At 32.1% G+C, this 13,851-nt stretch overlaps 1 protein-coding gene across 1 annotated transcript in view; it reads left to right on the top strand.

Annotated features, from left to right (window-relative positions):
• LOC129216488 (serine/threonine-protein kinase Pink1, mitochondrial-like) overlaps positions 1–13,422 on the top strand; it is a 32,973-nt gene extending 19,551 nt beyond the window's left edge. The window contains exons 3-5 of the mRNA XM_054850703.1: positions 644–748; positions 7,252–7,447; positions 13,233–13,422. Coding sequence (XP_054706678.1) covers positions 644–748; positions 7,252–7,447; positions 13,233–13,422 — 491 coding nt within the window. The remainder of the gene's footprint in view (positions 1–643; positions 749–7,251; positions 7,448–13,232) is intronic.
• The last annotated feature ends 429 nt before the right edge of the window (positions 13,423–13,851 follow it).

Raw genomic sequence — 13,851 nt, 5'->3', positions numbered from 1 at the left:
GAATAAAATTTGACTGTTGACTTTCTTGTGTTCTTATTACATTTGTTAAATTAGCAGGAAGTTTGTCCAGAGCTAAAGTTTCCATTTTGTCAGTCCCCATTTTGCCATCATACATTTTATAGCCGTAGCTATACCTTTCTTTTATTTGTCTCAGACTTCAAATAAATCAAATACAACTTCTGAAGAGATGAGAAAATATGATGTATTCTGTCATAATCTTGTGCATTAAGTTTAGCTATGTTGGCCAGTTGCCACCTTAGCCAAATCGCCCACTCTTCCACTTCAGTTTATTTTTCCTGATATTTTTATCATTCTAAATTATTTCACAGTTTGCAAAATTTTATATAAATTATAATTGATATGAATTATTTTTGATTAATGTTGATATTAGTGTAAACTTTTGACAACCTTACTTATTGTTTTGCTATCTTTCATTGCTATATCTTACTATGTAAGTTGTTGAGATTAATGTAGTTAGAGCCACCTATAACTACAATTAACCAAATTTAATATCTCGTAAGACTGCCTAATTTGCGCCATGAAATCGGCATTTGATATTTTTCCAATTATTGTGTTTGATACATTCTTATTTGACTCGATAATGATAAACATGTTTCTTGTATTAATTATTTTATCATTTCAGAATCTGAATCAGAAAATAAGGAACAAAAGTTGGAAAAGAGTTTTTCAGAACTTTTCAAGGATAATTTAATGGTTAATTCAAGAGTCATTATTTCTCATTCAGAAGGTGAGCCAAGTAAGTTGCAAGGGAAATCTTTTTTGGTTCATGTTTACATACCCTCCAATATTGCTCACCCAGTCATCTGTTGCACTTACCGTAATATGAGCAACTTGATATAAAAAGGACCGATATCTTCAGAAAAACTCTTTTACAAATGTGCATGCTATAAAATTTCAGACCATTTTAATATCAGTATTTCCGAATTAATTTAAACATTTATTTATTTTGAAATAAAATTTGGCTAAGTTCCAAATACTGATACCATGGCCAAATTAAAATACAGTCAAAATATAATAACCCAAAAATTATTTTATTCATTTTAAAAAAAATATATATGTATTTTTTTTTTTTTTTTCCAGCTTTCATACTCTGTTGAAAAAATGCAATATTTTTACAACTGCATTTTGAATTGTATTTTTTTTTTTAATTTCCATTTTTGAACGTTATTAAGCTTTGTCAAAAGAGTAGCAAATGAAATTTTCTTATTTTCATTAAAACCTTAATTTTGAATATTTAAACAAAGTTCTGATCACACACACATTTTAGAGCAAGTTTTTAAATGTTATGAAGTTAAATTCTGAATTGAGTAAAATTTTATAAACAATGTTTATTTTAAAAATATTTTCAGTTACTGTTTTTGCTTTTTTTTTTTTTTTTTTCTTAAAAATCTACTGTTTTTGAAGTAACATCTACTGTTTGTGTTTCTTTCAATAAATAATGGCAAGACATGCCATTGTAATGCAGAGAAAAGCATGTTTTTAAAATAATTTCGTTAGGTAGTATAAGGTCTCTCTAGGTTTTAAATATGAGCAATGTTTTTTTTTTTTAAATAATGGGTGTAACTTTGTAATGAATACGTATGCAGATCAACAATCTGAAATGAGCAAGTTACTAGAACCTAGGCTGTGTGGATTTGCGAAAGATGGTTGTAATTTTGCTAAAGAAACTTTTGTTACTAGAGATAAGAGACAAGAGTATTCTCATGTTGAGAGTATTATCAGAGAATAAGAGTGTTCCTTGATTCCTGAATTTAAAATTTAAAGGATATACTAGGGAGCTCTGTTTTCTAAAAATAAATATTAAATCAAAATGTCGTTTATATTATGAAGTAATTTTCATTCAACATTGTTAAAGCATGCAAATGAAATTATTTATGTCTTTACCTTATTACTTTATAATGATGTATTTCATTTAGGAACATTTTCTGTGAAACAATGAGAGAAGACTAAGATGAAAAAATAGTTTTTAAAAATTTCTTTTGAGAAGATATAAAATATTATCTTTCTAATTAATTTTATAAATTTTGAAATAAACAATTTGCCTAATTACATTTATGACACTATTTGCATAAATGTTTTTTAATTAATTACATTTTGAAACCAGTAATATTAAAATCTTGCTTTTTGTTTCTTGCCTGTAATCTTGCCTTTTTTAGGGATTTGAAAACTTTAACTTGTTACTCATCAGTTAAACTGTCATTAAATACAATAAGAACAAAAGATACAGCATGTTTTGTTTTGTTTTTTCTCCTCTGTGACAAAATTATATCTATCTTTGCTGGTTGTAAATTTCGGAAAGAGAAAATGGTGCTTTTCGGAGGAAAAGTTAATAAATAAGCAAATAAAATGAAGTAAAATGGAAAATAAGAAGGGAAACCATTGGATGGTTTTGTTATTCTTATCTTTCATAAGTTCCCAAAATATTTATTTCATGGAATTTAGTTCCAGCCAAATTTGTGTATACTTGTAGTCAAGGGCGCCCATATAGGGGAGCAAGGGGGGCTTGAGCCTCCCCCTTAGAAATTAGAACTCCCTTGCTTATAGTACTTTTTTCTTTGCAAAAATGTAAAATCATTTCTTCTCCAGCCATTAAATGAATAAGTTATTGAAAATGTCAAGTTTTAATTACTCTCTGTCCTGAAATCTGCTTCCATGGAAGAAATATCCTGCTAAACCATGGTTAAAATATCTGAGCTCCCAGGGCCAATCCTAGCAGATGTGCAGAGTGTGCACCGCACAAGGGCCGCCAATACAAGGGGCGGCCGCAGGTCGCATCATATAGTTCTTTTAATCAAATAAAATTCCTCAAGAATTTCTCACAAGATGGCATAAGTTGAACAAATATGCAGAATTTTAAATGTTCAATTACAGGGTGGCGACAGATCAGGGAAAAGTCAGGGAACTTTATCACTCAGGAAAAAATCAGGGAAACATCAGGAAATTTTAAAAAAATAACAAAAATCAGGGAAAATTGATTAAATGAAGAAGAAAAAAAAATTTTTCCTTTGCAAAATGAAGTACATTGATTCCCTATGAATTTTCCGCCAATTATTTGTATATAAAAAAAGTAAAATTAATGAAGTGCGATCATGCAATGCCGCATATTTGTGCATTTTTCTCCTCAACATCAAAGTATTCAATCTTGAATGAGCTTCCTGAGATTGCTTCTATGTCTGTAAAGTTCTTTATTTTAGCAAGCTTAAATTTTCCTTCCACGCATTCCATGCTACGTAAAATAAACAACCTTACAGGCAAAGAGGAAACCATCATTAATGACTTTGCTCCCTCGCTTTTACTCATTGTCTTGAAGTAATTAGCATACTGTTGTCGCGATTTCAAGAAAAAAAATTTTTGTTTCTTAAATTAATGCTGATAAAATCTTAAAAGTTATCACTTGGCGTTTTTACTTTAATTGCTAAAATTGAATGTTGACTAAAAATCAAATTTGTGTTTTGCCATGGTAAAGATTTTGATGAATTTTGTACACAATAAATTTCCCGAAGAAACGCTTAGACATGAATTAGACTTGCATTATTTACTCCAAAGTATTTTGAGATGTCACAAACACTTAAAAGTTTCATTGAACAAGTATGGCTTGTTTAAGTTAATCAATTGATTTACTAATATTTAAACAGTGAATACGTAACCTAAAAGTTACTGCTTGTGTTAAATTCACAGACATAAACAGATTTACAAAGTGAAACATATAATTATGTTCTGAAAATGTTGACATTTCTGCTTTTTTTTTATAATTTCTGGTTTGGATTCCTAAATTGGAAAAAAAAAAGAACCTCGGTTGCCTTAACCGTTTTAAACATTGCATTTTATTTAATATGCAATTCTTTTCATGTAGGGCAAAGAAAGGAATCAATTATCATTGGTAACGTAAATCAGGGAAATTTGGTGAACTTAATCAGGGAAATCAGGGAAAAGTCGGGAACTTTTTTTTCCAGTTCCTGTCGCCACCCTGAATTATCAAAATAGGTGCCAGTTTTCCAACAGCATAGCATATTAAGAAAAATGGAATGTTAGAGCACATTGTGTTGCTCCATTATCCATTAATATCAACTCTTTACCGACATGCTTCATTTGGTTGCAAAATTTGCGACAGAACTGGTAATCAAGCATGAATACAGGGAGAAGCAATGACGGAAATCCCCCCCCCCCCCGAAAGCACGAAAGGGTGCCTTCTAAAGGCCACTAATGCTCATCCCCAGCGTCCCAAGCTTTTATTGACCCTTAACAATGAAGACATATTTTATGTAAAAAAAAACTATGCTGGTAGGATTTAGGCTGCAAGTATTTCAAACAACAAATTCTGTGTTCAACAGTCGTGGATGCGTGGAGACTAGAGAGACAATGGAAAATTGCGACTCCCCTGAGAGTCAAACATATATAATCAACGAACTAAAATTTTTAATTTTCCCCCTTTACAGCATTTTTTTCTAATTAAAATCACGAATAAACTGCTTGGTTTCAGATCAGGTAGGAGGACAGGGCCCTTGCCCCGGGTTACAAATTTTAAGTGTCGCTCCAAAACGAAGATCCAAAAGGATGCCTTGACGAGACTAAAAAAGGCTTCAAACTGCGTTTTTAGGAGTTTAATTGCAGAAAATTTCGCTGGTTGAACCACCGATTTTAAGGATCCAATTAAGTCTCTTATTCAACCTTTCTACCTTAATGTAATCAAACATAGCCTAAAAATGACGGCTCCAAATACCAAAATTTCTTTTCTGGGGACAGACCTTCCTAACGTCATCCAAAATTGCTCAATGGTACGAGGCGTGTTTTTAAAGTAAGTTCCGTTTTTATATAAAAAAGGAACGAGTACAGATAGAGCTAAGTAATTTAGTGCACAAAAATCTACCACCCTCACGCTATTTTTCGACATTGCTCCCGTGATTTTCCAAGCATTTGTCATAACGTGGTACAGGTTTTTGTATACCTATTCGTACAAAGTTACCGCCCGTTTAGTCAACCATGAGGACTCTTACAGGGCTTTGGCTGGGGCGTTTTTGAACATCCTCTGGTCTGCCCTCACCTCGCTCGCAGCATCTTTCATTTGTTTCGGCATCTAAAGTCTTTCCAAGATGGTCTGTGGCACTACAGCAATAATGAGCTCAGAGAACATGTTATCCCATGGCTGACTACACAGGCGGCAATTTTCTATGAATAGGTATACAAAAACCTGTACCACGCTATGACAAATGTTTGGAAAATCACGGGAGCAATGTCAAAAAATAGCGTAAGGATGGTAGATTTTTGTGCAATAAATTTCTTTGCTCTATCTGTACTCGTTCTTTTTTTATATTAAAACGGAACTTACTTTAAAAATACGCCTCGTATTTTTTAAATTTCTTTTTTGAAATTTTTGCGGTAGAGGGCCTTGAAATTCATTACCTTAGGTTAATAGCAAAGATGGTTTGAATTAGCGTCTGTAGAGAGACCCCCAATCCTACCCCCTCTCACTTAACGTATTCTAAAACAAACTAAAATTGTGTTTTTCAATTATCAGTTTCGAAGAACTTTGGGGGAAATACTGTGGATCCCCCTTTTCTTCAACGTAATCACTACAGCTCAAACGTTCGTTTTAGATGCTTCCGTGAGCCACCAAACCCTTCCTGCCTAAACTAGCCTGAAAATGACTTCTGTTTCATTCAACCGCTCTTTGTCCCATCGTTATCAAACAATGCCTAAAATATGAATTTGAGACTTCCATTTCTAAAAAATTCCGGATGGCTTACGTAAATTTTCATGGCGCTAGGGCATCCAGCATCCCTCATCAATCGGAGACAAGTCTTTAGTTGTATTTTTCAGATATTAATATCGAAAAATATTCAGAAAGATCCGCTGAAACGTCTCGGTTTCCTTAACATCACCAAAGGTAGTACGAAATTGCGCTTTTTAGAGCCCTAAAACCCTTCCCTCACAAAACTAGACTAAAATTGATTTAATTCCGAAAAATATTTCTCTCAGTTCCGAATATTTTCCCGTTTCCCCTATCGTGTCCAAATCTAGCAAAAAATGTGTTTTTGAAACAATAGTGCCGATAAATTACCAGAGGAAAGATGCCAGACCCCCAACCGTCACCAAAGACAGCCTAAATTTGAGTTTTAAACTTCAATTTTGAAAACTTTTGATAGGAGACTACCAAATCTCCCTCCCTCCAGCAACGTCAACAAAGATTTCCCAAAATTGCTTGTTTAAAACTTCCGTTTCAGAAAATTTTCTGGAAGAGAGTCGATCCTTTCTAAACTAAGGTCACAAAAAATAGCTGCAATTTAACATCAATTTTTAAAGAATTTTAGGAAAGAACTCCAACATTATTTTCCCCTTAAGTCTCGAAAAATTTCCTAAAATTGCAATTTTTGACGTCAATATTGAAAATTTCTCCATGGACCTTGAATGTTCCCGACTCTTTCGTCCTGGCAACCAAACACAACGAAAGATTAATTGCAGCTATTTTTTTATACGCCAGTTTCGAATATTTTCTGGGAACGACCCCCCCCCCCCCCCGTTTCTCCTTCCTACGTCTTTCATCTGATGTCACCAAAGACAGACTATAAAATGCGTTTTTACGACTAGTAAATTTTTTGTACCTATTACTTTCTTCAAAGATATGAATTGTGCCTAAGGAGTTTTTTCTAACTTTTTACATCAATTCATCCTTCTTCTGTATTTTTTTAAAATTAGAACTTGATACAGAAATTTGAAGAACGATTTATATAGATTTATATGGGCGTTATAATCAAAACATGCAAATTGGACTTCAGGGGCGGCACATCAGGTCTTTGCACACGGGCGGCCGACACCTTAGGATCGGCCCTGTGAGCCCCCCCCCCCTTACTATTTTGCATATGGGCGCCCATGCTTGTAGTGCACAGTGTTCCCATAGGGTGTACTCCATATACGCTGTATACTCTCAAAATTTTTTTACCCTCAAGCTTCAAAAATTTTCATACTATGACACATTATGTATGTATACACACATTGTGTGTAATGGATTACTGTTAGTATACCCTCAGAAAAATTGATAGGAACATCACTGGTAGTGCAATAATATGTGATATTCATATTATTGTTTCACAAAATTAAAAAAAAAAAATAAATCTTCGTTCTTAATGCTTGAAATTATTTTAAGAAATAAATGAATATTTTTAAGTGACTTAAACATGTAGACTAATTAAATTGTAATGGAGTTTCAAACTTACATTTCAAGGACTTTTTCAGATATTGCTAAAACGGTGATGAAGAAAGAAAATTTAAGTCATCTACAGAATTATGATTCAAATGACCTTGCTGTCAAAGTTATGTTTAACTACAGTGCAGAATCGAATGCTTTTGCCATATGGCGGGCTATGTACAAAGAAAGTTTACCATCAATTTCTGAACTTTCTTTGGGAGACTTTGCAAGGAACAAAATTAGGTAATTACCTTCTTTTTTGTATTGGTTATGATTTGTTTTGATTCTGTTTTCCAACACTATATTACAAAATTAGGTAATTGCCTTTGTTTCATATTAATTATGGATTGTTTTGATCCTGTTTTCCAATTTTACATTATGAAATGAGGTATTTTGTGACAAAACAACCAGCTCTATCTGGGAATATTCAAAAGTGCTTTTTAATATTTTTATACTTTTACTACCACTCCATAGAGTGATTTGGGACGAATTTTTATTATCCCTCTCAAACAACTATTTTACATCAAAAGCAGCTCAATTCATGTTCTTAATAAAGATGTATGCAGGTAACATCAACAAAATTATTATAAAAGTCTGCTTAATTTCCTCCCATTTTTGATTGCACGGAGTATGAAATGTTTTTTGTTCTTCCGTAAAATTTTAAAAAGTGGATTGAGCTTGTTTTGGTATTGGGCATTTCATTTGCATAACTTTTCTTGTCCTCATTATTCAGACATGGTCATGGAATGTAGAATATAAAAAATGCTATTTTCATCGACTTGATTATAATTCTCTAGATGTAAAATTAGAGTTTGAGTGGATAGGTTTTCAAAGAAATACTGTGAAATTGTCTGTTAAGTTTTACTTTGATAATGCAAAATACTTGTTGCCAAAAAAATTTTAAAGGAAAGTGAATGAATGAAAGTAAGCTGTTTGTAACAGTTTTATAAACTAAGGAATCATATGGAATTCTCTGGGCACATTCCTCAATGGGATGGTTCCATAAATGGACCATTCCACGAAAGAGTCAACCCTTTACAGGGTTCCCATGGGTCCTTAAAAGTGCTTTATTTTAGTTACAGTTGCAAAGAGCCCTTTAAAGTGCTTTATTTTGTGCTGAAACTCTTGATTTTTTTTTTTATTTTTACAGTGCTTTATTTTTGTTCTGAAAGTCCTTTATTTTTGCTGTTAGCGTGTGTTATTCCCTGTTTTTTTTCCCCAATTGTTGAAACCCCTATGCCACTTTTTTTTTTAGAATTTTTTTTTTTTTTTTTTTTTGCTTCTCGCCAAAAAAGCAATAATTGCGCAAAATGAAGCATAGGATTGTGTGAACTGTTACAGGAAACAACCCTAAAATACGTAGTTGGGGGAAAACACCTGATGTGGTTCTTGTCAAATTTTGTATTGACCTTGCAAATTTAAAAGAAGAATTGAAAACTTGAAAGAGGAATCATATATTGCTCTCAAAACAATAAAAGATCCACATAATTTTCTGTGGGGTTTACTAAACATTAAAACTACCAAGGAATACTTATCCTCAGATGTAAAATCACGTCAAAAATTTATGGAGTATGTGGAAAATAAAAATTTAAAAAATGATGCTGTTCCAAAAAAAAAAAAAAAAAAGAAACAGATAACTGTTGAACTTAAATTTGAAGAGAGAAAAAGAGTGTTAGGAGTTGGATATTTTTTCACTTTTAAAACTGTCTATGAACTTTCGGAAAAAAGTAGAAATGTTAAGAGATATAACATTTTGTAGTTAAGCAAATAATTTGATGAAATCTGCATGAGAAAAAAAGCCCCAAATAAAACAAATAGAAAAAGAAATAAATGAAAAATTTGATGAACTGAAAAATGAAAACTGTCTCATTTAAAAAAGCATTCAGCATAACAGATATGTGTTTCCTTACGAGTTGTACTATTGTTAAGAGTAGTACTATTTTGTTTCTTTGAATTTGTTCTTTATAGTTAACTGTAAAAAATGCTCCTTATTTTTATTTATTTAAGTTTGAGAAATTACATTAAGTACATTTTAACTGGAGGAAATAAAGAAAAATAAATACAGTCGAACCTCCACATATCGAAGTAGCAAATTGTCCGGAAAAAATTCGATACATAGAAACAATCTCAGTTTGTCATAAAAACCCTCCTAAAATATTAAAATTAAAGCTAATTTTTGCCAACTGTAATGCTGTGTCATGTTTTTGAGTGAGTTTTCTGTCAAGTTTTAGTACTTTTATCACGGCTTTCCAATTTCTTATAAAAGCTCGAAGTCTGCTTGAAAATACTAAATTTATCAGAAATGACATTTTTGCTCATTCATACATCTTTATTCTTCAGCAATTCAACTTGATCCGCAACAAGGAATTTCATTTTGACAATGAAATCGAGAAAAAAGTAAAACATCACTTTACTTAACTTGAATGATTTCCACTAAAGCTAAAAAGACTAGGAATGATAATCAACAGACAATAGGGATAAACTTGAAACTTAAACAGCAAACTTGAAACTGATTTTGCTGTATAACTAGTTACAACTAAGATTTGAAATAAACTTGAGGGAACTTCAGAACTTCAGAATGGAACAGCAACCTATCTGCACGCCTCTTAACCCCAGATTGCTTGTGAATTTCAAAGCAACCTTTAGTGAACATAATTTTCTCCCCTAACCTTCATTTTTCATGAGACAAACGGTCTAAAAGAGGAAAAAAAATCTACGAATGTCTCAAATTTTTTTGATGTACAGAGATCTTTGATATATTTTTAAATATATTGAAACAATTTTTCAATGTAATGGACATGGAAATTTACTGGGACTTAGATATGTAGAAAATTTCGATATATAGAGGTTCAACTGTAGTTATTTTAGGGGTGATAGTGATTTGAAACTTTTGGGTTGCTGTTTCCAAAATGTTCAGCTGAAATTCTAAAACTGAAATAAAAAAAACTATTAAAATGTCTTTTTTCAATGATTTTTGCATGCATATTTGAAGATTTTTTTTTCCGGAGGGGGGTATGGGGGGGGGGGAGAGCTTCGTCATAGTTTCCGAAAATTTCACACTGTCTTCAGAAAATTTAACTTGAGTCCACTATCACCCCTGCAGTTATTAATTTTTTAATTTTTTTTTTTAAATTGTAACTAGTATATTGTCGTCTCATAACAACAGTAGGATATCTTAGTGTTATTACTGGGATTAGATGTCTTACTGTTGCTCTGAGGTGACGATATTAAGAAAGTTTTGTGTGAGTTCGGTTATCCTAGGTATTTGTTCCATGACTGGTGTCACATGCAATATTTAACTTCAAAATTTGAATATTAAAAATTAAACTTAGTAGTAATAAGAATTTTGAATCCAGCTAGTGTTCAAGCAAGTTCTTACTTTTTCTTTTACAAATACAACTGTAATTGCAATGTTGGCCTTAGATTCTGTTAGTTTTTTTTATTCTCTGAATTTTTTTTTTTTTTTTTTTTGCATTAAAATCATGCTTTTTTTTTTCACCTATGATGCAAAAGATTCAATCAAATATCCTAAGGGTACATTATAAGTTAAGAGGGGTTTTTTAGCTTTAATCAAAGGGAGTGTGAAAGTGACTTTTTATCAGTTCATTTCATATTTTCCATTGAAGTGCTTGTTTAACCCAAGACCAATAATTAATGTGTAGTGTGTTTGCTTCCAAGAGTGCCAAGGAGGGGGAGGGGGGCTGATGCGTCCTATGTACTTAAGAAAGAACTTTTTTATTCCTCATAAATATGCTTTCTTTTTGAATTAAATTTCCGTTACTCGTCCTTCAATCTTAATAAAAATGCAACGTTTTGGCTGGATAGCGCCGTGGACCCCCATGGGTCCGCGGACCACAGTTTGGGAAACTCTGGTTTAACCCTTTTACCCACTTTTCTTTTCTTTTTTTTTCTGAATTACTGTTTTTGTGAAATTTACAGTAAATATTTATCCTGCTCGTGTTGCTTCCTATGTTTCATTAAAAAGTAATAATTTTAAAGGGTAATGACAAAATTTTTTTGCTTAAGAAATCATACAAGTCTGTAATTTGTTAAGCAGAAAAGATTTGTTCATTGATTATTAATGTATTATTTTTAATGAAATACATGAGACCTCTTGTGCAAGACAAAATGACCGTTTTACATGAAATGGCCCAAACAGAGATCAATATATATCCAGGGTTGTACATAATCATATGCACATAAACTTGGAAATTTTGTTCCTTCAAAAGGATCACTGTTTGAAACAGACCAATGGGATTTGCCACACTGGGGGGCCAAAAGGTGAATGAGGTAGGACCGACAAGAGGCCATGTCAGCCTAGTCAGAAACTGGGGCCCCCATAACCAAGCTGGCACAAGGCCCTGGAATAAGGTGTTGGGAATGCTCATATTCCCAACTGGTTAATGACTTGCTGTTGTATAGAGTAGACAAAAGATGAATTTATCCTGGTGCAACAGTATGTGAAGAACTAGGCTAATTGTGTTAAGTGATTTTAAGAGGGACATTAGACTAGTTGCAGATGCAATTTACTTTTTCATTTAATTACATGTAAGCAATGTGGCAAAGAAAAACAATATGAGCAAGGGAATTTTACTTTTTGTTATAGGAATCAAAATCTAAAGAATAACTGAGAAATTTCTAGGTTATTTTCTGACCTAAACTAACTTTTTTTACACTTAAAAAAAAAAAAAAAATGCTACACTAAAGATCCTGTTCAACCATTCAATCATTAGAGTCTTTAATACATCAGCTGTATCTGTGCTTGAGCAATCAAGGTGGGCTTGATACTTTCTGTACCTTAGGGCCAGAAGGGCGTAAGTCACTTTATGGTAATTTTACAGGAGAGAGGAAAAAAATTTCTGGCACATGCAAAGGATGGGAAGTGCACTCTTTTAACCCTGGTAAAAAATTGAAAAGGATTTTTTTTAGAATTACGTTAGCACGGCTCAATACGCAATAGACTTCTATATACAGTGCACTAATAAGTGGAAAATCACAGTTTTTGGACTTGCATCATTCTGGCTCTTAGGTACAGATTTAGGCTAAAGAAACATGAAAATTACTTGAAAAAATAAAAAGCTATCAAAACATCAATTGTTACCTTTGTCAAGACACAGGTGACAAATGTAAATTTTCCGATACCAAGATTATTTCACAACCTTCCATTGTTGGGGAGTGAGAAGTTTTTTTTTTTTATTATTGCTTTTGTGTTTGCAAAAATCTAAAAAATATTTGTAGCAAGTCTTTTCCTTCCCTCATCATTTCTCAGAATTCTACTAAATTGCTTCGAATTGGCGGTTTTCAATATGCCTACAGCCAATACTGTTGCATCATATGATTGGTTTTGTAGCCGTCTGTTAAGTATTTATATGCTTTACACTTACAATAATTGTTTTCTTTGCTAGTCACTGATAAAGTTAGCAATTGCACTTGAAACCAGCTTTTTTTTTCAACTCTTTGCACCTAATGATGTTATTTGTACTATTTTTACATTTTTGTACTGCTTTTACAAATATTTTTAGCAATGCATAGTATGGATGTTCTCAGATATCGATCATTTTAGAAAATTCTCCTAAAAATTTTTTTTATTATTTTACAAAAGAGAAAAAGAAAAATATTAAGCTATTGACAAAAAGTTTGTGTCAAAGCAGTTATTTCACTTTCAAATACAGAAATGCTATTTTATTTACATGATTTTTTTTTTTTGATGACTTGACCATCCCTATTTTAAATTGTTATCTTCTGTTGTCCTCATACTGAAAAGAGAATTCAGTTTTACATATTGGTTATAAATTTAGGAAGGACTTTAGAAATATGAAAACACTGATGCTACAAACATTTTAACTAAGCATGGTTTCATGCTATTGATTTTGCTGCACTGAAATAAAAAAAAATAACATAATTTTTCTTTTGCACTGTAAAATCAATTATTTAAAAGATCTTACGGCAGAAAGTTCAAGAGTTAATGAAAGTTAACTTAAATATTTTCAACTTTAATGCCATTTAGTTTTTTGTTTCATTCATATAGAAAAAAACATTTGAAACCTCATCCTAATATTGTGGAAATGTACTTTGCCTTTGCTAATCAATTACCTTTGCTTCCTGGTGCTTTTGAAAATTATCCTCAAGCTCTTCCTCAAAGACTCTTGGATGATGGATGTGGAAGAAATATGACTCTCTTTCTTGTGATGAAAAGGTATAAATTTTCTACAGCCTAAATTTTTCACTCTTTTACTCTCAGCATTATGGTTATTAGCAACTTAAGAAAATGCTCTGTTTTTGGGGTTAAACTTTTTTTGTTACTATTAGCATTAGGGTGTCCCAAAAGAAACAAATTCAGTGTTTTGAGTCACACTATCTTAAATTTTTCCTTTTATGTCAAAACTATTGTCAAAAAAGTTTCATATAATTTGAATAACGGCATCCCATGCCGACTTGCGCCTGAAAGTGTGAACCATCACTGTAGTTGACGGAATTAGAAAAAAAAAAATTTTGGAAGTTCAAAACTCCTTGTTGATAAAACGTTGCCCCTCTCGCCCCAGATGTACCACAAAAATATTTATTATATCAAAAAATATTTAGGTGTTCTGCAAAAAGCCTGAAATTTGTACTTTTCTTCAAAAAATTGATTTTTTTTCTATAAATTT

The sequence above is a fragment of the Uloborus diversus genome, chromosome 2, assembly GCF_026930045.1.
Source record: "Uloborus diversus isolate 005 chromosome 2, Udiv.v.3.1, whole genome shotgun sequence".
Lineage (NCBI taxonomy): Eukaryota > Metazoa > Arthropoda > Arachnida > Araneae > Uloboridae > Uloborus > Uloborus diversus.
Note: the sequence above shows the minus strand (reverse complement) of the source record. Positions and strands in the feature narration are given on the sequence as shown.